The sequence below is a fragment of the Eumetopias jubatus genome, unplaced genomic scaffold, assembly GCF_037043125.1.
Source record: "Eumetopias jubatus isolate StellerSeaLion01/CBP00866 unplaced genomic scaffold, mEumJub1_p1.0 scaffold_10, whole genome shotgun sequence".
NCBI lineage: Eukaryota > Metazoa > Chordata > Mammalia > Carnivora > Otariidae > Eumetopias > Eumetopias jubatus.
Genome location: NW_028274816.1, coordinates 52,174,415 through 52,200,308, shown reverse-complemented (window position 1 = coordinate 52,200,308; position 25,894 = coordinate 52,174,415). Strand labels below are relative to the sequence as shown.

Sequence of the window (25,894 nt, the reverse complement as noted above, 5' to 3'; positions counted from 1 at the left end):
GTCCCTGTGTCTTTGTATTTCTGCCTCTCTTGTTCTGTTCTCTTGCTGTCTCCCTTTTCCCCTCCCTTTCTCTGCCTCCATCCCCATATTACAGTCCTCATCTATTTCTTGGCCTCTCTGCCTCTTGGCATATCCTCTTCTCATTATAAATCTTTGTAATCTGGTGTGTACTTTGCACTTACAGAACATCTTTGTTGAGACTTTGACTTTTCTTCAGAAATACTTGATCTGTGTTGAGATTTCATGAAATACGTAACTGAAAAAGTAGATTCACATACCCAAGTTGTTCCAAATGTACTGAGAAGTTTTCCAAGAACTGAATTGAGTCTCCATTTCTACTTAAAATTAAATTTCACATTTTCCACTAGCCATATTTTGAGTGCTTAATAGTTGCATGTGGCAAGTGGCTACCATATTGAACAGCTCCAACCTGCTGTGTGACTTTGGGTAACACTCTAAACCACTCTGTGCCTTGCTCTCCCCATGTATAAAGTGGGGATAACAGCCATACTTACCTCAAAGGGTGAGGATTGAGTGAGTGACTCTGTGTAGAGCACTTCATGGGTCCCCATCAGTATTTGCTGGAGCTGGAATGAGCCCAAGCTCAGTGTCAGATCTTAGGATACAGCAGGAGCCAGGGCTTGGGTCAGGAAAGTCCATGCTGACACCTCTCCCAGGTCAGAAAAGTGCAGGTTCCACCCCTGAATTCAAAATATCAGGACTATCAGTCCTTTTCTCCTGGGTCAGAGAGGTATGAGTCAATTGCTGGGGTCAGAGTCCTGGGTTCTGCAAAGGGTTTACCCAACATTGCAAGATTGTTGCTACCTCATCGCTCCCCATTCCCTTTTGAAGATTGATTGACTTTAGAGAGCGAGAGTGTGCGCACAGTGCAGAGGGGCAGAGGGAGACAGAGAATCTCAAGCAGACTCCCCGCTAAGTGCGGAGCCCGATGACGTGGGGCTCCATATCATGACTCTGAGATTATGACCTGAACTGAAATCAAGAGTCAGATGCTTAATCAACTGAGCCACTCAGGCGCTGCCTCCCCCGCACCCCCCCCCAGCCTCATTTCCTTTTAAAGGAGAGAGACAGAGAGAGGTGGAAAGCCAGGCCCAGGGCACGACTGGTGAATGTGGCCACATTCATTCACACACTGGGCGAAATACGGGACTGAGCCTGCCAGAGGTCCGGTGCTATGATGGAGACAGACAGGAGCCCAGGGGACATCCGCCAACATGGACCCAGTCTCTGTGCTCGTCGAGCTCAGAGTCTAAAGGCAGAAACAGAGACACCGAGACAGAGAGGGATAGCAAGAGAGAGACAGTCACAAAGAGAGGGTCAGAGAAATGTCCTACGGGAGTTGGAGGCAGAGAGAGAAGTGCCTGGCCCTACTCAGAGCAATCAGAGAGCCAGGGGGCCTGAATGCTGCACCTGTGTGGCCTCAGTCTCTCTCTCTCTGCACCTCTGAGTCTCACCAGTTCTGTGTCTCTCCCCCCCCCACCCCCACTGTCCTTTTGCCCCATCACTCCCATCTGTGGCAGATGCCAAGGGAGGGTGAAGGATAGAGGGTTGGAGGTAGACACGGAGCACCTGACGGCCCCGCAGACAGGGACTGGGGGATGCCCAAACACGCCGGCACACACGGACCCATGCACAGGGACACACACCACCACCACCACCCAAATGCAAACACACCCTCGTATATGAAGCCACATAAATACATATAAGCCCATACACATGCAAAAATATATACACGACCTCATGCAGACTCATACACAGAAACACATCTGCACATTCACGCAATGCAAACACCGCTTCACGTATAAAATCTTAAACGCACACATGCTAGCTTATGCACACAAGTGGACAGTGCATGCTGACCTGTGCCTGCAGGATAAATACAACATGAGCGCTACACACATACTCTTGTGGACTTTGGAATTGTTACCACATTGTCTCTGCCAACACATAGGGTTGCCCAATCAGGAAGTATGGGTCTGTCAGTACCACTCTTTCTTTCAAGTTCACACTCCTGGCTTGATGAGAGGAGAGGCGGGCTGGGGATGAAGTTACATAACATGGTGGGGAGGCAGGTTCGGGATAAAAGTCCCAGCTCAAGGCGGCAGTTGGGAGGAAGGCGGCCAGACCAAGTCATGGAGCTCAGCGCCCTTCTCCTCCTTGCTCTCCTCACGGGACTCTTGCTTCTGTTGGCCAGGGGCCACCCGAAGGCCTATGGCCGCCTGCCGCCAGGCCCCCATCCTCTGCCTTTCTTGGGGAACCTTCTTCGGATGGACAGAAGTGGCTTACTCAAATCCTTCCTCAGGGTGAGATGCAGATTGGATGGGATCTGAGGGGGGATCCCTGCCTCCATGCTTGGAGATCACCCCCCAGAAGGCATGGGTGTGGGGTGAGGAGGGGGCATGGAGGTGCAGCATGCGGGATGCTGCTCAGTCGAAGTGTGTGGGCACTGTCTCTGGAGCGGGCAAGTGGGTTTGAAGATGTGTCTGGATGTGAACCATGGTGTAGAATTTCATTCTCCAACCACCCCTCGGGTGCCTGCGGGGCGCTGAGAGAACAAAAGAAAACGGGCGGCGCCACCAATCAAATAGGTCTCTCCTCTGCTAAAAAAAGAGGTCAGTCTGGCTCAGGTTGGTGCCGGTGTCGGTGTCGGGAGGAAGAGCTGTGAGGAGGACACAGGAGGCCAGGCACAGAGTGCTTAGCAATAATGACCATGAATGAGCTGTAATAGCTAACGCTGGAGTATTTACCAGGCCCCGGATCACTGCTTTCCAGCATGATTTCTTGCTTGATGATCCATTTATTTATTAATAATGTTGTCCACACCCACGAACCGATTTCCCAACAGAGGAACTGGACGACCAACAGGAACTTCCAGCTGCCCCATTCTCCTGGGTCCACCCCTCGCCCCATGGCGACCACGCTCCTGAATCTTGGCCTTGCCATCCTTTTGCTTTTATTTTTATTATTTTTTTTAAAAAAGATTTTATTTATTTATTTGACAGAGAGAGACACAGCGAGAGAGGGGACACAAGCAGGGGGAGTGCGAGAGGGAGAAGCAGGCTTCCCGCCGAGCAGGGAGCCCGACATGGGGCTCGATCCCAGGGCCCTGGAATCATGACCTGAGCCGAAGGCAGACGCCTAACGACTGAGCCACCCAGGCGCCCCTTAACTTTTTTATGATTTTAAGTCAACTGTTACTGAGGTTTAGCATCACCCCTGAAAGTGCACAAACCCTAAGTGTTCAGCTCAGTGAATTCTCTCAAAGGAGCCTACTCATGTAATTGACATACAGGTAAATAACAACACATTCTGTCCCCAGGAACCCCCTTCCAGTCGCCACCCTCCTACTATCCTGGCTTCATATAAATAGAATTATGACCGGGGACGCCTGGGTGGCTCAGTATTTTGGGCATCGGACTCTTGATCTCAAGGTTGTAAGATAGAACACCCCCCTCCCCCGTCGGGCTCCACTCTGGGCATGGAGCTTGCTTAAGATCATCTCTCTCTCTCTCCCTCTGCCCCGCCCTTCCTCCCCCACTCCCTCCTGCTTGTGTGCTCTCTCTCTAAAATAAATTAAATAAATAAATAGAATTATGACCTGTGGACACTTTTGTGTCTGAGTGCTTTCACTCAACACTATGCCTGTTGAGTTTCATTCATGTTGTTGGCTGCAGAGCCCGTTCTTTTTTTTTCCTTTAAATTTTGTTATTGTTATGTTAGTCACCATACATTACATCATTAGTTTTTGATGTAGTGTTCCATGATTCATTGTTTGTTCATAACACCCAGTGCTCCACGCAGAACGTGCCCTCTTTAACACCCATCACCAGGCTAACCCATCCCCCACCCCCTCCCCTCTAGAACCCTCAGTTTGTTTTTCAGAGTCCATCGTCCCTCATGGTTCATCTCCCCCTCCGATTTCCCCCCCTTCATTCTTCCCCTCATGCTATCTTCTTCTTCTTCTTCTTTTTTTCTTAACATATATTGCATTATTTGTTTCAGAGGTACAGATCTGTGATTCAACAGTCTTGCACAATTCACAGCGCCCACCATAGCACATACCCTCCCCACTGTCTATCACCCAGCCACCCCATCCCTCCCACCCCACCCCATCACTCCAGCAACCCTCGGTTTGTTTCCTAAGATTAAGAATTCCTCATATCAGTGAGGTCATATGATACATGTCTTTCTCTGATTGACTTATTTCGCTCAGCAGAACACCCTCCAGTTCCATCCACATCGTTGCAAATGGCAAGATCTCCTTCCTTTTGATGGCTGCATAATATTCCATTGTATATATACACCACATCTTCTTTATCCATTCATCTGTCGATGGACATCTTGAGCCCGTTCTTTTTAATTGCTACATAGTATTCCACGGCATGACTATATCACTATATATTTATCCTCCATCTGTGTTGCCGAGCTTCCAGGAATCTTCTTGTTTGTATTTTGGTGAACCTATGTGCACATTTTTGCTGGGCGTGCATCTGGTGGTGCGGCTGCTGGGTCACTGAGTATACATGTGTTTAGTTTCAGTAAATACCACTGAGCAGTTTTTTTTTTTAAGATTTTATTTATCTATTTGACAGAGAGAGACACAGTGAGAGAGGGAACACAAGCAGGGGGAGTGGGAGAGGGAGAAACAGGCTCCCGGCTGAGCAGGGAGCCTGATGCGGGGCTCAATCCCAGGACCCTGGGATCATGACCTGAGCCGAAGGCAGATGCTTAACGACTGAGCCACCCAGGTGTCCCCAGCACCGAGCAGTTTTGCAAGTGGCGGCACTGATGTTATGATTCCTCAGATTTCATGATCATCCCAGAAGCCATTGTTTTCCCTTCGTGTCTGCCCAGCGGGTGGTTCAGGGCAGTTCTGTGGGGAAATAAAGTCAGGAGGCAGACAGCAGGTTGATGTCGGGTCACAAGGAGGATGACCCTTCGGTTTCAATGCTGGGGAGATCTGGCTAGACTCAGAGGTATGGGCAGGATTGAGAGATAGTAACCATCTGTACTGCTTAGGGCACCAATCATGCAGAGCCTGGCTGGGTCATGGGTTAATCCTTTAGTTGCTGGGTCCTGGGAAGGGGAAAGGCAGCCTGGGGTGGAGGGTCTTGGGGGCAGCAAGATCAATTTATACATAAGTGTCTTTATGGTTTAACAACTGGGATGGCCGCATTGGTGCATATGGACTAATAGCAACCCTGGGTGTGGATATGCTTCACAGTTCCGAGGGCAGTACGGGGATGTCTTCACGGTGTACCTGGGGCCAAGGCCCGTGGTCATGCTATGTGGGATAAAGGCCATACGGGAGGCCCTGGGGGACCAGGCTGAGACCTTCTCTGGCCGGGGGAAAATTGCTATAGTAGAGCCAGTCTTCCAGGGTATGGTAAGGGCCTCAAAGGCAGCTGGAGGGGAATAATGGACAAGGGGAATTGGGGAGGAGGGATCCGGGAAGAGAAGATGAGGGGGTGCTGAGGGACCCAGAGCCCCCTTCCAATCTCCTCAGCAACCCATGCCTTCCCTACGCCCCCAGGTGTGGTCTTTGCGAATGGGGAACGTTGGAAGACCCTTCACCGATTCTCTCCGGCTACCACGAGGGACTTCGGGATGGGGAAGCAGAGTGTGGAGGAGCGGATTCAGGAGGAGGCTCAGTGTCTGGTGGAGGAGCTAGGGAAAACCCAGGGTGAGTCCCGGGGAATGCAGGGTGCATGGGATACCTGTGGGTAGAGAAAGAGAGGTAGAGGTAGAGAATGATCCCGAGAGATCAGCAGACAGAGGGACAGACAGAGATGAGTAGGAGAGGAACACGGGGAGCCGGAAGAGGTGTGGGGTGTATAGTGTCGAGAATAACTCAAAGGCATAAACTTAGATATTAGCACGCTATTTACTTGGATTCAGGGAAACCAACTCATGGATTAATTGTATCTATCAAAGGCGAAAACAGGACTTATAAAAAGAAGGCAAAGAGAGAAAGGGGACATAAAGATGTCTGGGTCCTTCTATAAGAGATATTTTGAGACATAGATGTAGAGGCTGGGAGGGAGAAACAGAGACATAGGGAGCAATAGAGGAATAGGGACAGAGGACTAAGAAGACAGACCGGAAGAAACAGAGTGACTCAAATGGAGAGACAGGGAAGGAGAAAGAGGCAGAGATGGAGAGACCAAGACGGAGAGAGACTGGAAGAGCCTGAGATAGGCAGAAAGAAACCAAGGCAGCGAAAATGAGACAGGCAGACAGACAGGCTCAGGGGAGGGTCTGCTGAGGGAACAAGAGCAGATGGACAGGTGAGACTCGCAGAGAGAGGCTGATGACATGTTTCTCCTGGGCACACAGTCAGGGAGACCAGGATGTATACAGACATCAACTAGCAAGTACAGAACAATTCTCTGGACACCAGAGAGCCCTAGAGGTGGAGAGAAGAGATGAAGGGGGAGTGACAGACAAGGGATAAGGAGAGCAGAGCTTTTTAATTTGCGCATGTGATTGACTGATCACCCGCTCTGCACCCCTCTGCCTCTGGGACTTAACTCCTGGTTCCCAGGGTCAGAGCTGAGACCAGAGAGGGACTACCCCCACAGCCCCTGGGTCTGAATCCCGACCCCAGGGATGAGGAGCTGGGGAACCCTGGTCAAGTTACTCCACCTCTCTGCCCATCTATAAGATGGAAATAATAACAGAATGGCACTCTCCTCCCAGGGTTGTGGTGGGAATTTAAGAAAATAATACACGCAGGGCTTAGAATAGGGCCTGGCACATCATCCGGGCTGGTGCATGTTAGCTGTTCCTGTCCCTTCTTTACCGTCACTGGGCGAGGGAGGGCAGACATGCAGACATGGGGTGGTAGCCAAATGCTCCCAAGGTGTCTGTTTGAGTCTGTGTCCCATGACTTGTGCCTCCTCCTCCTAAGAGCCCTCCAGGACCCCACCTTCTTCTTCCACTCCATGACCTCTAACATCATCTGTTCCATTGTCTTTGGAAAACGCTTTGGCTACAGAGACCCTGAGTTCCTGCAGCTGCTGGACCTGTTCTACCAGTCCTTCATGCTCATCAGCTCCTTCTCCAGCCAGGTCAGGGAGACGGTGCAGGTGGGTGGGCATGAGGTGGGCATCTAGGGCTGAGGAGACGGGCAATCTGCTTTGGGGCCCCAGCAATGCAACTTCAGGCCGGAAGGTGGGGCAAAGACAACGGAGAGGGACGGAGACACTGAGCCAGGGACACTGAGTGCTGGGGGGCGGGAGGGAGGGATGGGAGACAGGAACTGGAGAACCTAGTATGACCAAGCAAAGATGAAGAGACAGGGGGACAGAATATGTGTCAGACTGTCAGGCTCTCTCCTCTTCTGTCCCTGATTTCTCCAAACCTTCACCTCTGTCTTTGGCAAAGCCTCTTGCTTGAAACAATTCAAAGGACACATGAAAATAAGGAATGACATTTCTTTGTTTTTGCCATTTCTCCTTCCTCTTTCTGTTTTTTTTTTAAATGTCTCCCAGATTATAAAGTAATATGCTCCGCTTTTAAAACAAAATAGTATAGTTTCTCTTTCTCAACGAACCTGGAAATACCCCAATTGTATATTAAGTTTAAAAAATTAAACTGCAGGAGCACCTGGGTGGCTCAGTTGTTTAAGTCTCCAACTCTTGATTTCAGCTCAGGTCCTGATCTCAGGGATGTGAGATGGAACCCCACCTCAGGCTTCGCTCAGAGCATGGAGCCTACTTACGATTCTCTTTCTCCCTCGCCTTCTGCTCCTCCCCCGCTTCTCTCTCCCTCTCTTAAAAAAAAATAGAAAAGAAATTAAACTTAAGAGCGCTATGCCTGTCTATAGTTCTTAACCAGGAATAGATGTCAGATGCGTGCGTAGGACCCTCACAAATACAAATTCCTATGACCTCCTACTGGAGGGTCTGCTCCAAAAATCTGGAAAGCTGCGGAGGGCGCCCCGAGGGAGGGACGAGGGACGAGTGTGCATCAAAGCCCCCCTGCTTCCCTATGGATTCAGGAGAAGGCCGACCCCCGCAGCGAGTTCCACCAGCAGAACCTCATCTACACCGCGCTGTCGCTCTTCTTGGCCGGCAGGGAGACCACCAGCACCACGCTCCGCTATGGATTCCTGCTCCTGCTCAAATACCCCCACATCAAATGTGGGTGGGCGGGGTCAGCCCATGGAGGGGGGATCTTCTGACCGCTTTTGGGGCTGCAGGGGGTTGGGCCTGGTGTCCTTCCCAAATGAGAGAGGCAGTGTTCATCTCTTACACGAGGACCACTGCAGGTATTGAATGAGCCCCTAAGTCAGTCTTGTGGGTGGATGGATGAACAATCTGTGAGTGTGTTCTCCCACTGTTTCCTCCCATCACTTAAAGGCAGACTGATCCATCCACTCACCCATGCATCCTTTTACTTATTAATTAACCTGTACACTCAGATTCTTTCATCAATGTTTAATCCAACGACATAAACTTCCATTCTTTATTTGGATTCATTGATTCATCTGTTGATCTTTTGAAACAGTGATTACTCGAATGAAGTATTTGTCATTGATTCATTGGCTCATTCGTTCATGCACGTATCCATCTGTCTTATGAACTAGATTTCATTCCTTAATTCTTCCATCGTTCTTTCTTAAAAAAAAAAGATTTTATTTTATTTATTTGAGAGAGAGAGAGTGCACCAGAGCAGGGTGAGGGGCCGAGGGAGAAGTAAACTCCCTCCTGAGCAGAGAACCTGATGTGGGGCTTGATCCCCAGGTTCCCCGGATCATGACCAGTGCCAAAGGCAGATCCTTAACCAACTGAGCCACCCAGGCGCCCCTTCCATCATTCCTTCACTCCATCCTTCATCCATCTATTATTCATTTATTAATTCACTCAGTTATTCATCACTGATTTATTGACTTATCATTCAATCCATCCATCCATTCCTTTATTTACTATTCCTTCATTAAATTATTTACTTATTCCTCTATAGATCTAGCCAGCCATCCATTTATGTGATTTGTTGGTTAATCAGGTTCATTTATTTGTCTATGGGCCATTTATTAATCAATGATTAATGATTCATTAATTCACATATTGAGAAATACATACATGCATTCATTAATGCTCTTCCATTCATCAATCTTTCCATTCACAAGTTGATTGATTTACGTATTCATTTATTTATCCAGTTTTTCGTGGGTTAATCTGTTGATCTATTTCATTGTTATATTCCTGAGGACCTAGCACAGTGTGCTATCTATAACGCACACACAATAATTATTAGTTCATTTTCGACTCCTTTTAGAGGGAGAATTTTGGCAGGCTTATAGCCTTGAGTTCTTAATCTGAAATTCTATGCAAAATTGTGGTGTGTGTGTGGGTGTGTTTACCTGTGACCCATGGGGAGAAGTCATAGCATTCAGTAGATTTCAAAAGGTGAGAATTCTTGCTTCCCCCTCCACCCCTTCCTCAGGCTGGTTGCTCTGAGAGGTGTCAATGACCTAACCATTTATTATGTTTTCCCTGGTTCACTGGTCCATAGAAAGAAATGTCCCTGCTGAAATGTCTTTTTAAAATGAGGTTCCCTGGCCCCACTCATCTGTGCAGAGAGAATCCACAAAGAGATTGACCAGGTGATTGGCCCACACCGCCTTCCATCCCTTGATGACTGAGCCAAAATGCCATACACTGATGCAGTCATCCATGAGATTCAGAGATTCGGGGACCTCATCCCGATTGGTGTGCCCCAAAATGTCACCAAAGACACTAACTTCAGAGGGTACATCATTCCCAAGGTGAGGCCAGCTGGGCTCCCACATCTCTCTTGTGTGGCCCATCTGCATTCTCTTAATCTCTGGACTTGACCTATTTTTCTAATTTTTTGTTTTGTTTTGGTTTGGTCTGGTTTTATCACTAGGTCCCTCTTGTTTTTGTTTTTGTTTTTTAAGGGGTGGACTGAGGAAGGGAATGGCAATATCTTGACCTTGTCACCCTCCCTCAGGGCACTGAAGTATTTCCCATCCTGCACTCGGCTCTCAATGATCCACGTTACTTTGAAAAACCAGAAATCTTCAACCCTGACCGCTTTCTGGATGCCAATGGGTCACTGAAGAAGAATAAAGCTTTTATCCCCTTCTCCATAGGTAAGCCAGGCCTGCACTCCCTTCCCCAGAGTGCAGGTGCCACCCCCTCCGTGAGACCATCAAGGAGAGATCTTTGCTTATTGAGCTATTAGTATATGCCAGTTGCTTTACCTGCTTTAATCTGCTCCATCTTCACTGGAACCCTAGAAGGGGCTTAAGAAGTAAGATCATGTCCCAAAGGCACATTTTGGTAAGCTGGACCGTGGGAAAATATTTTAACCTCTCTATACCTTGGTATAAAATATCTGTTGGGCACTACTCTGAGCTCAGTGCTCTATGGGGGGCTGAAAATAATGCACTGGACAAGTCATGTGGAGACATGGTTCCTGCCCTGGGAAATTTACAGTCCAGCAGGGAAGATGGGCATTTATCATTTGGCCACAAAATAGTACCTAATTAAATTAATCAATGCTTGCAATGTGCTTAGAACTGCTTGCCACAAAGTAAGTGCTCACAGAAGTGGTCATTATTATTACAATGAATCATAATTGTGATAAATGCTCTAAAGGGGCTTTGGGAACACAAAATAGGAAGGACTGACTACTCTTGATTCAGTGAGGAAAAGTTTCCCTGAAGCACTGGCTTCTAAGCTAAGATGTCAAGGATGGATATCAATTGGCCTCTAGAAAGAGTGGTCCAGGCAGAGGGAACAGCAAGGTCAAAGCCTGAAGGTGGAGGCATATTTGAGAAACTAGATGAACAATGGGAGCCTGGAGTATAGATTACAGAAGGGGACCAGGGCGAAGAGCTCAGCTGGAGGGCCATGAAAGCTGGGGGATGTTTGGATTTAACCTGCTGGGAACCAGGGAGGGTCTTGACATGCTCTGACTTGTCTCTATCCCCATTCTCCACCTTTTGGCCCCATCCAGAGACAACCCCAATGTCCAGGGTCCTCATCCTTTGGGAGAAAGGACCGCGGAATCAAGGCAGACATGTAGAGCAAGAAGGAAAGAGACAGACAGACAAAGAAAGAGTGAGAGACACAGAGAGGGACAATGAGAGACATAGAGGGAGACAGTGACAGGGGACATAGCGACAGAAAGAGAGTGAGCATGAGACATTAGAGTGAGGAAGAAGAGAGAGAGACAGAAAAGGGGAGAGGGAGAGTTTCAGATGGAATCAGATGCAAATGGACAACGACAGGGAGTTTAAAATTGGAGAAGGTGAGCAAAAGAGGAAGGAGACAAGGTACAGACAGAGCAAAAGACTGAGCCAAGATCACCATGGCAGGAAAGAAAGACAAACCAAGGCAAAAAGATGTTAGAGCCAAAAGGATAGCGAAGGTGTCCCAGTGGACAGCTCCAAGGATGAAGAAGACAAGGTGGGAGGGAGAGAGTAGGGTCAGGCTGTTCAGGAGAGAACTGGGTTGCAGAACCAGTTGCAGGAGAACTAGCCCCAAGCCCTGCCCTGAGTATTCCTAAGTTCTTATTTCCTAACTTCTGATGTGCCAAAAAGATGTGGACACTTCCCCCCAGAAACCTCCACGCAGGCCCAATGAAAAGTCTAGGAAATGTCTGGAATGGCCTTTCCAAGGTGGTCAGCTTGCAGATCAAGAGCCCCTGAAGTAAAGGAGGAGGTTTTCAGCGTCTCTGCCTGAGGTTTCCACTCCCTGTGTCCTCATTTCCCATCAAGCCCATGCTCTATAACCTACCGGGGGGGCTCACACATCTGAGGGTCTACTGGAAGCCAGAGACTGCCCTCTCATAGACGCCAGTCCCATTCACCATTTTATGTGCAGTTAGGTTTTTTCCCAAAACTCTTGAAGCCCATGTATCTCAGACTGAGATAAGATGACAACCCAGAGATGGACAAACACACGGTATCAGATACACCCCCACACCCCTATCACACACACACTCCCTGCCACACACATTCCCCCCACATTCTCACAATCCCCCACACCCTCACAATCCCCCCCACACACCTTACCCCCCACACGCTCACAATCCCCACCACACACACACTCCCCACACACCCTCACACTCCCCACCACACAATCCCCCCCACACCCTCACAATCCCCCCCACACACACTCCCCACACACCCTCACACTCCCCACCACACAATCCCCCCCACACCCTCACAATCCCCCCCACACACACTCCCCACACACCCTCACACTCCCCACCACACAATCTCCCCCACACCCTCACAATCCCCCCCCACACACACTCCCCACACACCCTCATAATCCCCACCACACACTCTCCCCACACCCTCACAATCCCCCCCACACACTCCCCCCACACCTTCACACTCCCCACCACACACACACAGAGACACACACACACACTGTCCCCCTTCGCTACCCCCCACATTCCCTGCCACACACATACTCCCTACCACACACCCTCCTCCCTACACTCCTGCCCCACAGTTCCCCACCGCACACACTCCCTGCCACATACATGCACACTCCCCCCCACATACACACTGCCCACACACACAATCCATGCCACATACACAGAGACAAACACTTCCCACCACACACACGCCCCTCCACACATGCATTCCCTACCACACACACACTCTTCCCAGACACACACACTCCCCACCACACACACCCAGAAAGAAACACAAAGCAATAACCACCTATAGTATCCTTAGTACAGCTAGTCTAAGAATTTTTATAATTATTAATTTCTTTAACCTCACAATAGCCCTATTTGATGGGTACTATTCTCCCCATATTAGAAATGAAAGACATTAAAAATGTCAGAAATGTGCACATACCTACACAGTGGAGGCAGACAGACAGACACACACACACACACACACACACACACACACACAACCAGAAATGTGTCTTTATTCTCTGGGGGCCACTGAACCCTCTGGAAATCTAACAGTAGCTACAAACTCTCTCCTGGAAAAAAGATGTGCAAGGCCCATCCACCCAAATGTTTGCACCTGGTTTCAGAGGGCCCAGGAACCCCTAAAATTCCACCCTGAATTGCAGGTTAAAGGCCAGTCCCATACAAATCTGTTGCAATGGACACAGATGTCTGGATTTGGGCTGTGAGAGGGCAAAGGATGTGCATTGGCTCTGTGCCCATATTGGCGATCTTCTGTGCCCACAGGGAAGCGCATTTGTCTTGGTGAAGGCATCGCCCGCATGGAATTATTCCTCTTCTTCATCACCATCCTCCAGAACTTCTCTGTGGCCAGCCCTGTGGCCCCTGAGGACATTGACGTCACACCCCAGGAGAATGGTGTGGGCAAACTGCCCCCAGTGTACCAGATCAGCTTTCTGGCTCATAGAGAATGCTGAAGGAAGGGGGTCAAAGGATTCCAGGATCATGAAGTATCCCCACTTCTGCAGAGAACAGCTCCTTGCCTCTCTCTGGGTCTTCCTGTCACTGAGAGACCCACTGCCAACCAGCAACCTTCCCTTCCTGGGTGCCACCTCCCTGGGAAAGTCCTCTCTGCCACCTCATCTCTGTCCATCATTCTGCAGCTCTTGTAAAGACTCGTGCAAGTGTTTTCTTTCCTTTGTTAACAGAGTTCCGGATGTGGTGTATATATAAAAGCTGGGGGCGAAGAGAGGAGACTTGGCTCAGTTCTGCCTCTCAAGCCGCAGCTACACCCAGTGACTTCCCCCTTCCTCAGAACTACCACCACCTCCGGGCGCCTGGGTGGCTCAGATGGTTAAGCGTCTGCCTTCGGCTCAGGTCATGATCCCAGAGTCCTGGGATCGAGTCCCTCATCGGGCTCCCTGCTCCTTGGGAGCCTGCTTCTCCCTCTGCCTCTCTCTCTCACGAATAAATAAATAAAAATCTTTTAAAAAAATAGAACTACCACCACCTCCATGTAGCAACTCTTTGTGCTCCATGATCTGTGCAAACATGATCTCACTTGAATCCTCCTTCCAGTATTTCCATGGGGTGGGTATAATGATTGTGCCCATTTTACAGATGAGTATACAAAGGCCAAGGACTGGCATCAGTTGTCCCAGGTCATATGGCTGGGAGTGGAGGAGCAAGATTCATACTCTGTCTCCCTGGCTCTCAAACTCAAATTCTTCACCCAATGCCCCCACCCCCCGCAATATATTTTAAAATTATGGTGAAATTCATATAACATAAAACTAAGCATTTTAAAGTGTATAATTTAGTGGCATTGAGTTCATTCACAACGGTGTACAACCACCACCACTAACTAGTTCCAAACATTCTCATCCCCGAAGAATAAAACCCTGTACCCATTAGCAGTCACTCTCCATTCCCCCTTCCCCTCAGCCCCTGGCAACAACCAGTCTGCTTCTGGTCTCTAGGGCTTTGCTTATTCTGTGTATTTTCATGTAAATGGAATCATGCAATATGTGCTCTGTTGTGTCTGGCTTCTTTCATTCAGCATAATATTTTTGAGATTCACCCACATTGTAGACCATTGCTGTACACTGCTGTCTTCATTCTCACTGACTTTCCCTAGTGCTTCCCTCTTGTAAGGGCGCTCTTGGCCCACGGCCACCTGAGGTGCATGATTCTAAACTGGTGCCTTGGATTCCCTGATAGTGCCCTTCAATCCCCCTGACACTCAAACATCCAAAGCCTGACATCCCCTAGTCAGATGGTGATCCATGCTATTTTATGTGAGACCCATTTATTGTCAGATCACTAGGGATCTTTCTGGAAGGTGAGAACTTCTTCACTACCATGCCAGCTCCGAGAAGGCAAAATATTTGTTGAGGAATGAATGAATGAATGAATGGTTGAATCAGGCAACCCCAAATGCGTCCAACATGGAGCTAGCCTTCCCCCATCAGACCTTGTCTTTTTCTTCATATCTCACTTTCTTCTGATGCCCAGAACAAATCCCTGTTCCCAAAGAACACAGGATGCACCAATTCTGCCTTCGAGCTATTCTCAGTCCCTCATGATGCAATGCCACCCTCTAAGAAAACTGGCCAAGAGCCATCCTTGTGGTGCAACCATCCCTCACCAGCCTCTACATGTTCCACCTGCGGGCACCACTATCCTTCCTTCAGGAAGCCAGGTTCAAGGGCATTGCCTGCTAAGATACCTTGGGCCAGCCAGAGGCCAATAGAATGGTTTTGGGACCCATGTGAAATGCTAAACTTCCTGGCTTCTGCAGCACCTGCCACCTTTGGGCTCCCTGTTGCCACTGGAGAGTTACCAAGAGGTATCCCAAGGTATATTTATGGCATACCCACCCACACAGACCACGGGGGGATAAAAGGTGACAAGCAACAGAGCAGCCTCCCTTTAAAGAGGGATGGCAGGATAGAAGGCAGACACAGCCAGGACCATGGTACTGTCAGCCCTCCTGCTTCTCACAGTACTTATTGGCCTCTTGCTACTCTGGGGTCACCCAGCCTCCCGGGGCCGCCTCCCTCCAGGACCTTGGCCTCTGCCCTTCCTGGGGAACATTTTGCAAATAGACCACCAGGGCTTTCTCAAGACCTTCCAGGCGGAGAGTTGGGGAGGGTGAAGAGGGTGGAAAGCAGGAGGTGAGTGGACAGGTAAGAGTTCACAGGCAGCCAGGCAGTGGGGTTCAAACTGTGGGTGGGACTTCTCAGGCCAGCTTGGGGATTGTCTTCTTCCAGCCTCCATCTGCCATCTGGCTCAATATGTCCATGAGAGAAGCTTCTGGAATTCCTATAAGAAGGAATGCAGGGAAGATAGACTGGAGGGATAAATTATGATGATAGATGTGGGGCTTTGAGCTGTGTCCTGCAAGATTTAGGAGGGAGAGGTACTAGAGCTCACATGTGAGGGGTCTCTGTCATTTTTTTTAAATGATTTTATTTATTTATTTGAGAGAAAGAGCAGGAGCCAGGGGAGGGGCAGAGGGAGAGGGAGAAGCAGACTTCCTGCTGCGCAGGGAGCCCGATGGGGGGCTCGATCCCAGGACCCTAGGATCATGACCTGAGCCGAAGGTAGACGCTTAACCAACTGAGCCACCCAGGTGCCCAGAGTCTCTGTCATTTTTTAAAATTCGAAGCTGGGAGAGTTCTTGGAAGAGCTGAGAGAGGAGAACATTTGGGGCAAGGGCATATGAGGGAGGCTTGGATGAGGCCACCATTCAGGTGTCCCTTCTTCCTTGATAGGGATTCGATGGGGACGGGTGGTGGTCATTAGGCTAAGCTGGAGGGTGTGATCCAGGTGTAAGAGGAAGACTCTTCTCTTGAGTGAGAGAGTGAGAGCTGGACCCTGCCTCCACAGCTGCAGAAGAAATACGGGACGTCTTCACAGTCTACCTGGGACCCCGGCCTGTTGTCATCCTGTGTGGGTACAAGGCAGTGAAGGAGGCTCTGATGGATCAAGCTGAGGCTTTCTCTGGCTGAGGGCACATTGCCATCATTGATCCCATCCTCAGGGGAAAAGGTGAGTGGGGCACAGGGGTGGGGGTTGGGGAAAAGACGAGGGGACACCTCATGTGTCCTCCTCCCTACCTTCCCTCCATGCCCCATCAATCAGGTGTGGTCTTTGCCAGTAGAAAGTCTTGGAAAGCCCTTCGGCAATTCTCTCAGCTCACCATGAGGACTTTGGGATGGGGAAGCAGAGCATTAAGAAGTGAATCCAGGAGGAGGCTCAGTGTCTGGTGAAGGAGCTGCAGAAATCCTGGGGTGAGCCCAGGGGCTGGGGCAGGGGATGGACGGGCAGGCAGGGGGTGGGTGAGATAGGGACAGAAGGACCCAGAGATAGAGACAGAGAGATACAGAGACAAGTTCAGGGAAAGGGAGAAGGAGACAGAGACAGAAAAAGAGAAAGAGAATGAAGAAAACAGGGATGGAGAGAGAAATAGGCAGAGAAAGCAGACAGACAGAGAGAGCAAGTCAGAGGGAAAACCCAGGACACTGACAAAGATTGATCCAGAAGCAGAAACTGTAAGGAAAGGACTTAGAAAGAAAAGGGTAAAGAGAGGAATAGAGTCAGGGAAGACACAAAGTGACTGCAAGGCCAAGGAGGGGGCCATGAAGACAGGGCCATGAAAAGAGAAAGGACAGAGAAGAAGGGGCTGAGTCTCAAAGAGTCAGAGACAAGACCAGAGAAAGATGCAGGTGCACCAAGAAAGTCAGACCCAGACAGAGCCCAAGAAAACCATTGAGACACAGAGCCGGAGATGTCCAGAAAAAGGCATGATAAGAGACCCAGCGAAAGTCATCTGGCCAAGGGAAAGAGAAAGAAACCAACTAACTGAGCTAAGATGGCAGCAGCCAGGTCAGAGCCTCCCAGAAGGACCATGTAGGGCCCCACTGTAACAGAACTCCTGTTCACAGCGGCCTATCTGGATCCCACCTTCGTCGTTTACTCGCCATGGCTAACATCATCTGTACCATCATCCTTGGCCAGCGCTTTAATTACCAGGACCCCAGATTCCTACAGTTGCTACATTTAATGAAAGATCTCTCCGATCTTGCTAGCTCTTTCTACGGCCAGGTGAAGCCAAAGTTTCCATGGTGGGCCAAGAATTGGGATGGGTGGACCCTGGGCAAAAACCAGATGCTTTTTGTCCTAACACCGATGCAAGAAGGCATCGAAAGGTGATGAGTCAGACTGGAGGTGGGAAATCGGCCTCAGGAAAGGGAGGCCTATGAGAGAAGAAATCCCTGTAGAGGTAAGTGTGATTGGGGCAGGCTGTACCCTTCACACACCACTGAGTATGTGTATGTATGTGCATGTTTGCTCGACAGGGAGGCACATTCCCCAAGGCCAGGGGGTGAATTAAGCCTTTCAGATATTGCTCTCCTCTGCTAACCTCAACCTTGCAGTGCCAGCCCAGAGAGAACAGACTCTGGGACCTCCTTGCTTCCCTGTAGATGTTTGAACTCCTCTCCGGCATCCTGAAACACTTTCCTGGCATCCACACTCGCGTGCACAGCAAAATTAAAGAAATGGAAGATTTTATCACTGAGAACATCGAGAGGCATAGGGAAATGCTGGACCCCAGCACTCCGAAGGACTTCATTGATTCCTTCCTGGTCCGCATGGACAAGGCAAGGACCATGCTGGATGGGGGAGTGGGTGGGAAAGAGATGGGCACACTACTGACATTGAGTTAATATGGTTGGTTATGATGTATGTGATATTTAAATGTTTAAATACTTCCCTACAAATTGCTGAGAAAGCCACTAGTCCGCCCTCCCTTCCTGCCTCCCAGTCCTTCCTCAGCTTCCCCAGGTTCTCCTGGAACGCATGTTATGAGGTAGCAACTAAAAGAGCTAGCTACCACCTGCTCCACACAGGGGGTCTTCGGGACCCTTTTTACCTCCTCCCATTCTAATTAGTCAGAGGCCCATGTCTGTTCTAATTGGTCAGAGACCAATTTCTGTTCTGATTGGTTGGAGGCCCATGTCTGTTCTGATTAGTGAGAGGCCCGTGTCTCTTCTGAGAAGTGCCTTGCTGATTGTTAAGTATATTCAGTATCATCCCTGGATGGACAACTGCAAGGAAAGCAAGACACCCAAAGACAGGATAAGAACCACCAAAAAATATTAATCCTTAACATTTATTGAGTACTTACAAACGTAATATCAAAACAACCCCAGATGATGAACTAAGGCATAGAGAGGTTAAGCTCCTTACCCAAAGACTTCCAACTAGTGAATGGTAGGACTTTAGTTTGAACCTAGGCAGTTTGGCTCCAGAGCCCACTCTTTTGCTACATTGTTGGCCTTAAATAGAAAAAAAAGGAAATACCAAAAAGAAGAAAAGAAAGAAAGAAAGAAAAAGAAGAAAGAAAGAAAGAAAGAAAGAAAGAAAGAAAGAAAGAAAGAAAGAAAGAAAGAAAGAAAGAAAGAAAGAAAGAAAGAAAGAAAGAAAGAAAGAAAGAAAGAAAGAAAGAAAGAAAGAAAGAAAGAAAGAAAGAAAGAAAAGAAACTGGCACAGAGTAACATGGAGGTGGGCAGGGAGAAAAGACCCAGAAGCTGAGAATCTTTGCTAGGAGAGATGTTAGGGATTGTCTATCGCTATCCTCAGGAGCGCTCTGATCCTGAGAGTGAGTTCCACTATAAGAACATTGTCTACACGGTTCTCTTGCTGTTTTTCGCTAGCACGGAGAGCTCCAGCAACACTCTCTTGCGTGGGTTTCTACTCCTTCTTAAGAACTCTGATGTTTTAGATGAGCCAGGCTCATGGTGGGCGAGGGCCAGAAAGAGTTGAGGGTCTTACAGGCATGCTGGTAGGTGGTTGTGTGATGGGTGAGGACAGACAACTTCTGTCAGCAAAGATCCACCCCTGTAGGGATTGGTAGCTTATTATAAAGCTTTGTGGCTAACAAAGCATTTTGGAGTTGATAGGGTAATTTACAGTTTACAAAATGTTTTTCATTTAATGAAGCCCCTATGGTTTGAAAGGGACTTTCATACTTATAAAGTACACAAGGTGAATTGTAAAGTGCTATATGGTGTAGGAAGCGTGCTCCAGTCACAAGGAGTACCATTCACAAAGCATTTTGCAGTCTACAAAAGCACATGGTTCTTGACAGAACACTTTGAGGTTAACAAAGGACTTGACTCTTTGGAGTATATTGTTGATTTACAACTAATTAAAAAGCCCCTCAGTTGGTTCTCATGCTCACAGTCTGCAGATCAGACTTGGAGAAACTCTTATCTAATCAAATTCCCCTATTTTACAGGTAATCAATTTGAGGGCCAGAGTGAGGAAGTGGCTTATTCAAGATCACATAGAAAGTTACTGGGGCAAAAGGATATGACATCAGTCCCAGCCACACCCATTTTTAGTTTAAAAAAAAAAAGAAAGAAAGAAAAAGGTAGCCTTAAGTATTGAATGAGTTTCCACCCACCCATCATTACCCAAGTGATCCCCACTCATAACTAAAGTGGAAACATCAGACAAGACTTCCCCACAATGAAGCCTTTGACTTTCTTTCACTAGCCTTTCATTGAGAAGGAATAATAACCCAACATCTTAGGAAAGAGTTCACAAGACACCCCTCACCCAGTCTGCAGGTCATCTTTTGTGTGACTTTGTTGAGCGCACTATTATTGGCATTCACTGATGTTACCCCCTCCTTCCATCCTTACCATTTTTAGAGAAAGTCCAGATGGAGATTGACAGAGTGATTGGCTCACACCATCTCCCAGCCCTTGAAGATCGGGCAAAAATGCCTTATACAGATGCTGTCATCCATGAAATTCAGAGATTTGGTGATGTCATCCCCCTTGGTATTCCCCACTCAGTCATCAAGGACACTCACTTCCAGGGATATCATCTCCCTAAGGTGAGGCCACAGAACCTTGGTGTAGTCTTATGGTTCATGTCTCTGGTTGATGGACCACAATGAGAATTTTTATTTCCAGATTTCTATGGGAGGGAGAGAGATTTTAGAAATGTGGAAAAGTCCTCTCCCTTCCTTCTTTTGTTTTCTTTTTTCACCTTTATTAGATGTTGGATACACTGGGAGAAAAAAAAACATATACTTATCGAAATATGCATTACAATAGAGCTGTTTTTTTATTTTATTTATTTATTTTAAGATTTTATTTATTTATTTGACACACACAGAGAGAGAAAGACAGCACAAGCAGGGGGAGAGGCAGATGGAGAGGGAGAACAGGCTCCCCGCTGAGCAGGGAGCCCGATGCGGGACTCGGCCCCAGGGCCCCGGGATCATGACCTGAGCCGAAGGCAGACGTTTAACCGACTGAGCCACCCAGGAGCCCCGAGCTTTTTTTTTTTAAAAAGCTATTTTGTCATCTCCCCTGCCTTCCTCCTTCAAGAGAAGACATTCAAAGTTTGATGTTTCTCTTTCCATAATCTCTTTAAGTTTATATGAAAATGTACCCCATATATACACATACAAAGATGAGCTTATATTTTTTAAGGTTTTATTTATTTATTTGAGAGAGAAGCACATGGGGGGAAGAACAGAGGGAGAGAGAGTCTTAAGTAGACTCCTGGCCGAACACAGAGCCTGACACAGGGCTCGATCTCATGACCCTGAGATCACAACCTGAGGTAAAACCAAGAGTCAGACAGTTAACTGTGCCATGCCAATGCCCTGATGATTCGGTTCATGTTTTATCTATCAATTTGAAACTTGTGTGTCCAGTGTGCATGTCTCCTTCCCCTCCTGTCTTCCTGTGCATATCATTGCAATGTGCAACTTATCTTTTATTTTGTATTTGTGTGTGTGTGTCTTTCTTTTTATAATATAACAGTAGTATGCTATCAGTATATTTTCAAGTCAATACCTATAGTTCTAACTCATTTTTTTCTGTGGTTGCACATATTCCCAAGCATAGATACTTGAATATTACCTAGGGGTAATATTCACAATATCTAATCACCTAATGGGCACTAACCCATGAGAACACAGGCATACCTCATTTTATTGCATGTTGCTTTATTGCGATTTGCAGATATTGCGTTTTTACAGATCGAAAGTTGTGGCAACTCTGCATTGAACAAGTCTGTTGGTGCCATTTTTCCACCAGCATTTGCTCACCTGATGTCTCTGTGTCATATTTTGGTAATTTTTGAAATATTTCAAACTTTTTCATTATTATTATATTTGTTATGGTGATCTTATGGCTTTCTGAGGTGGAATCTACTCTTGGTGAACATGTTTTTAAGATTGTTGAAATGACAACAAAGGATTTAGAATATCACATGTTCTTATACTCATGTGCTTATATAATAAAGTAGTGACAGGGTTTGACTGGAATGATTCCAATTTTGAAGGAAGTTCTACTGTGGGTAAAATGCTATCCAACAGCATCACATGCTACAGAGAAATTGTTTGTGAAAGGCAGAGTCAATCAATGAGGCAAACTGATTGTTGTCTTATTTTAAGAAATTATCACAACCAGCGGCACCTAGCTGGCTTAGTCAGTAGGGCATGTGACTCTTGATCTCAGGGTCATGAGTTCAAGCCCCATGCTGGGCATAAAGCTTACTTTAATTAAAGAAGGAAAGAAGAAAGAAAGAAAGAAAAAGAAAGAAAGAAAGAAAGAAAGAAAGAAAGAAAGAAAGAAAGAAAGAAAGAAAGAAAGAAAGGAAAGAAGGAAGGGAGAAACGAAGGAACGAAGGAAGAAAGAAATTACCACAGTCACTCCAACCATCAGCAATCAGCCCCCTGGTCAGTCAGCAGCCATCAACATTGGGCAAGATCCTTCATCAGCAAGATTATGACTTGCTGAAAGCTCAAATGATGGTTAACATTTTTTAGCAATAAAGTATTTTAAAATTAATTAGTTTCAATTATTAAACTTTTTTCCAGACATAATGTTATTGCACACCTAATATAGCATAGTATAAACATAACTTCTATATGCACTAGTAAATAAAACAATTCATTTGATCTACTTTATTGCACGACCCACTTTAATGCGGTAGTCTGGAACCACACCTGCATTATCTCTGAGGTATGCCTGTAGATCCTGGCTCTTGTTTTTGAGTTGGGTCCTTGGAGGCTCCTGCTGAGCCAAATGTGAACCTTTTAGTTGATGGATTATGGAGAAGTCCAAAGGGTCTTGGGGATTGTGTAGTTGGTGGGGATACCTGGAAGGCTTGGGACACAACTATTAACCAAATGGGGCAAAGTTAATCAAAGTTATTCAAAATATCAGCCACCAACTTAGAACCATACAGTGGATGAAGCTCATTATTAATCAATTGTGGATGTACAATAATTGATTCAGCCACTCCTTGTTCATGCCCATTTGGGTCCTTTTGGCTTTGATACCCTCTTAGGACACTACTGTGTATCCCATCTTGAGCTCTGTCCTCCATGACCCATGCCACTTTGAGAAGCCAGAAGCCTTCCACCCTGGCCACTTCCTGGATGCAGAGGGCAACTTCAGGACACAGGGGGACTTTATCCCATTCTCCCTGGGTAAGCTGGGTCCTTCCCCACATTTTGAGAACACCTGCTCACCACCTCCCCTTTGTGTGACTTTCTCCCTTTGTCCAACCCCAAACACTGGGTGAAGATTTTTGAAAAAGATGAGGATTCTGAAGGAAAGAGAAAGCAAGAAATCTACAGAGACAAAGATGGTGTGGGGAGAAGGAAAAGGAGGGGGTAAATGGGGAAGGTAGAGACTAAGTCAATGGCGGAGATGAAGCGAAAGACAAAGACACACACATGTTTGCACATTCTCACACAAAGAACAGACAAATGAGTGATCCATTATTGAGCATTCTTGGCTATGTGCCAAGAATTGAGAAAGGTATTTGAGCTTTTCTTTCAAAATAAAAAGAACTTTATTATATCTAATTTTTATACAGGTAAGGAGGCAATATAATTGAAAGTGAAAATCACCTGTAATTCACTACCAAAATCAGACTTGTTTTTTTTTTTAATCTAATTGGCTTTATTAACTGATTCATGAATTGGGAAGCATCCCATCTAGCAAGTAGAGAGGGGCTCCAAAACCCAGACCTGTTAATATCACAGAGGATGTCCTTCCAAATTTTTTGTTAAACATATGCACACACACAAAAGTAGGTGATGGGTAGGTAGACAATAGGTAAGTAAATAAAAGAAAAGGAAAAGAGGAAAAGGAATTGACTTATTTCTTATTAGCTAGTTGTTGAAATCCAAGCCCCAGACTAGAATGAGGCCCAGGAGGCACCTAGGGCAAAAAATGTAAGGAATATTCATTCACTGTTATAGGTGTACAAGTGCCTTGATTCACCTATCAATTAATTCAACTTTTAGCCACTAACTTGAAATTTATCATATGCTAACATTTTAAATCTCCTTAGGTCTATTCCTGGCTTACTAATACCAACCCATACCCACACTGATTCACTGATGTGTTTTTTCTAGCTATACCATACTATTTGGATTATTATACCTGTATAATAAGTTCTATTATTTTACAGGGTCTAGTCTCCCTCCATTACTCTTCTTTCTCAGAGAGTTACATGGTTCTTGTAACACATTTTGTTTTTCTTCCAAGTATACGTTAGAATTTTTTTTTCAAGGTCTCAAAATATCCCACTGGAATTTTACTAGGATTAACTCAAATTTGCAGATGAATTTGGATAGCTTTGACAACTTGAGAAGTTTGAGATATCCCAGACAAAACTAGAGTGTGTGTCCACTGAATCAACTCTTGCATGATTTGGTGGCATCTCAGGCTTTTGTTTTCTTAATTAAGTTTTGCATATTTCTGGCTAAATTTATTTCTAAGAAATGCGGGAAGAGATTGTGGCTGTTGTTCACAGAGGCTCTTTGTCTCCCTCAGCTCAGGCTTCCATAACAAAATGACATAGACTAGCTATGTTCTAGAAAATTCCCAGCAGATGGGATCCCACCCAGGCTCTATTTGGATGGGACACTTTTGTGGTGGTTGACCCCATCCTGCAGGGAGGTATGAGAGGCAGGGGTGCGATTCTGAATGTTTATCAAGCATGATGGGGCCCACCGACCAATTGGATCTGTCACTGGTTGGGGTGTGGGGACCGGGTCTGGGAGGCTTATGCTGTTAGTACTGGTTGTGGGTAGGTCTGGGGGGTTTGGAGGCCAAGGTGACCAGAAGAGTGGGACACTCAGAAGCTTAGAGTAGCAGCTACAGCACATTGAGGGTTCAGAAGTAGTTCTATATATTTTTTAAAGATTTTATTTATTTATTTGAGAGCAAGAGTAAGAGACAGAGATAGCAAAAGAGAGCATGAGTTGGGAGGAGAGGGAGAAGCAAGCTCCCTGCTGAAGAGGGAGCCCAATGTGGGGCTTGATCCCAGGACCCTGGGATCATGATCTGGGCCAAAGGCAGCAGCTTAACCTACTGAGCCACCCAGGCACCCCAGTAGCTCTATATTTTAATAGCCTGTTTAGTACTGGGGCCCGCGTACTGCACATAGGCCGAGGCCCAGGACCTCAGAGGCTTCATTTCCCCTCTACCTCTCTCTCATGATTCCTCATACGCAGGGCACACTAGCAAGATTTTTTCCACTATTTGCACATTTTCTCAAAAAATTGGGTGAGCTGAGAATATACTTAACCAGAGATACACAGAGAAAGATAAAGAACTCCTAACAGGCAAAGACTGGGGACCAAGAGAGAGAGAGGAGGGCACAATATAGGACAGGCTGAGAAGAAGTGGGACCAGATGGAAACATGCATGCACACGTACACTGGTGTTGCTGGTATTGAGGTCAATAATAGAAGTACCTCACATGTAAATCTATGTAAATGAGCATGCAAATGTCCAGGAGAGTGGGGGTAGGCAGCTGAGTGCTCCTGAGGGCGCCCCCAATGACACATCCCCCCCTCACGCCCTCAGGAAGACACCTCTGTCTGGGTGAGAGCCTGGCCCGCTCTGAGCTCTTCCAGATCTTGACCTTGGTGCTGCAGAACTTCACCATGGGATCTCCCAAGGCCCTGGAAGACATTGACATCAAGCCCCAGAGGAACGGGCTGGTGAAAATGCCCCCTGAGTTCCAGCTCTTCTTCCTGCCCCGCCAGGGAGTGGGACCAGGGATGCAGATCCTCTCAGAGCCCTTCCATCCAGCCCCCGCCTCTGCCCACAGGGAATCCGCGGAGGCATCCTGACTCCTCCCTGCTCACTCTCCCTTCTGTAGTCTCTCCTTTGTCCAGGCTGCTGTCTACACCATTCATCCCCAGATGGCCTGCACTGTTGATGAAGAGTAAAACATTGGGTTTCAGGGCCAAGAAATACCTTCAGTACTTGGTGTCATCACCATCCATAGCATAGTTGGGGAAACTGAGGCCCATGTATACCTAACCACCCCCCAACCCTCCTGCTCTTTCCTTGAGTTGAAAAGGCCACTTCAGCCCTCAGCCTCTGTGCTTGTGACT

General features: G+C 47.3%; 2 protein-coding genes and 1 pseudogene across 2 annotated transcripts; all 3 read left to right on the top strand.

Moving 5' to 3' along the window:
* The first annotated feature begins 2,153 nt into the window (after positions 1–2,153).
* LOC114202558 (cytochrome P450 2B11-like) lies at positions 2,154–8,206 on the top strand. The gene is made up of 5 exons (XM_028095828.2): positions 2,154–2,324; positions 5,246–5,402; positions 5,555–5,708; positions 6,932–7,109; positions 8,024–8,206. The coding sequence occupies exons 1-5, from the start codon at positions 2,154–2,156 to the stop codon at positions 8,204–8,206; spliced, it is 843 nt and encodes a 280-aa protein (XP_027951629.2).
* On the top strand, positions 8,027–13,412 carry LOC148163221 (cytochrome P450 2B11-like). The gene is made up of 4 exons (XM_088027626.1): positions 8,027–8,165; positions 9,606–9,793; positions 10,000–10,141; positions 13,222–13,412. Exons 2-4 carry the CDS (start codon positions 9,677–9,679, stop codon positions 13,410–13,412), a joined length of 450 nt encoding a protein of 149 aa, XP_087883752.1. The 5' UTR covers positions 8,027–8,165; positions 9,606–9,676.
* A 1,997-nt stretch (positions 13,413–15,409) lies between these two features.
* LOC114202559 (cytochrome P450 2B4-like) lies at positions 15,410–25,627 on the top strand (annotated as a pseudogene).
* Positions 25,628–25,894: the final 267 nt, after the last annotated feature.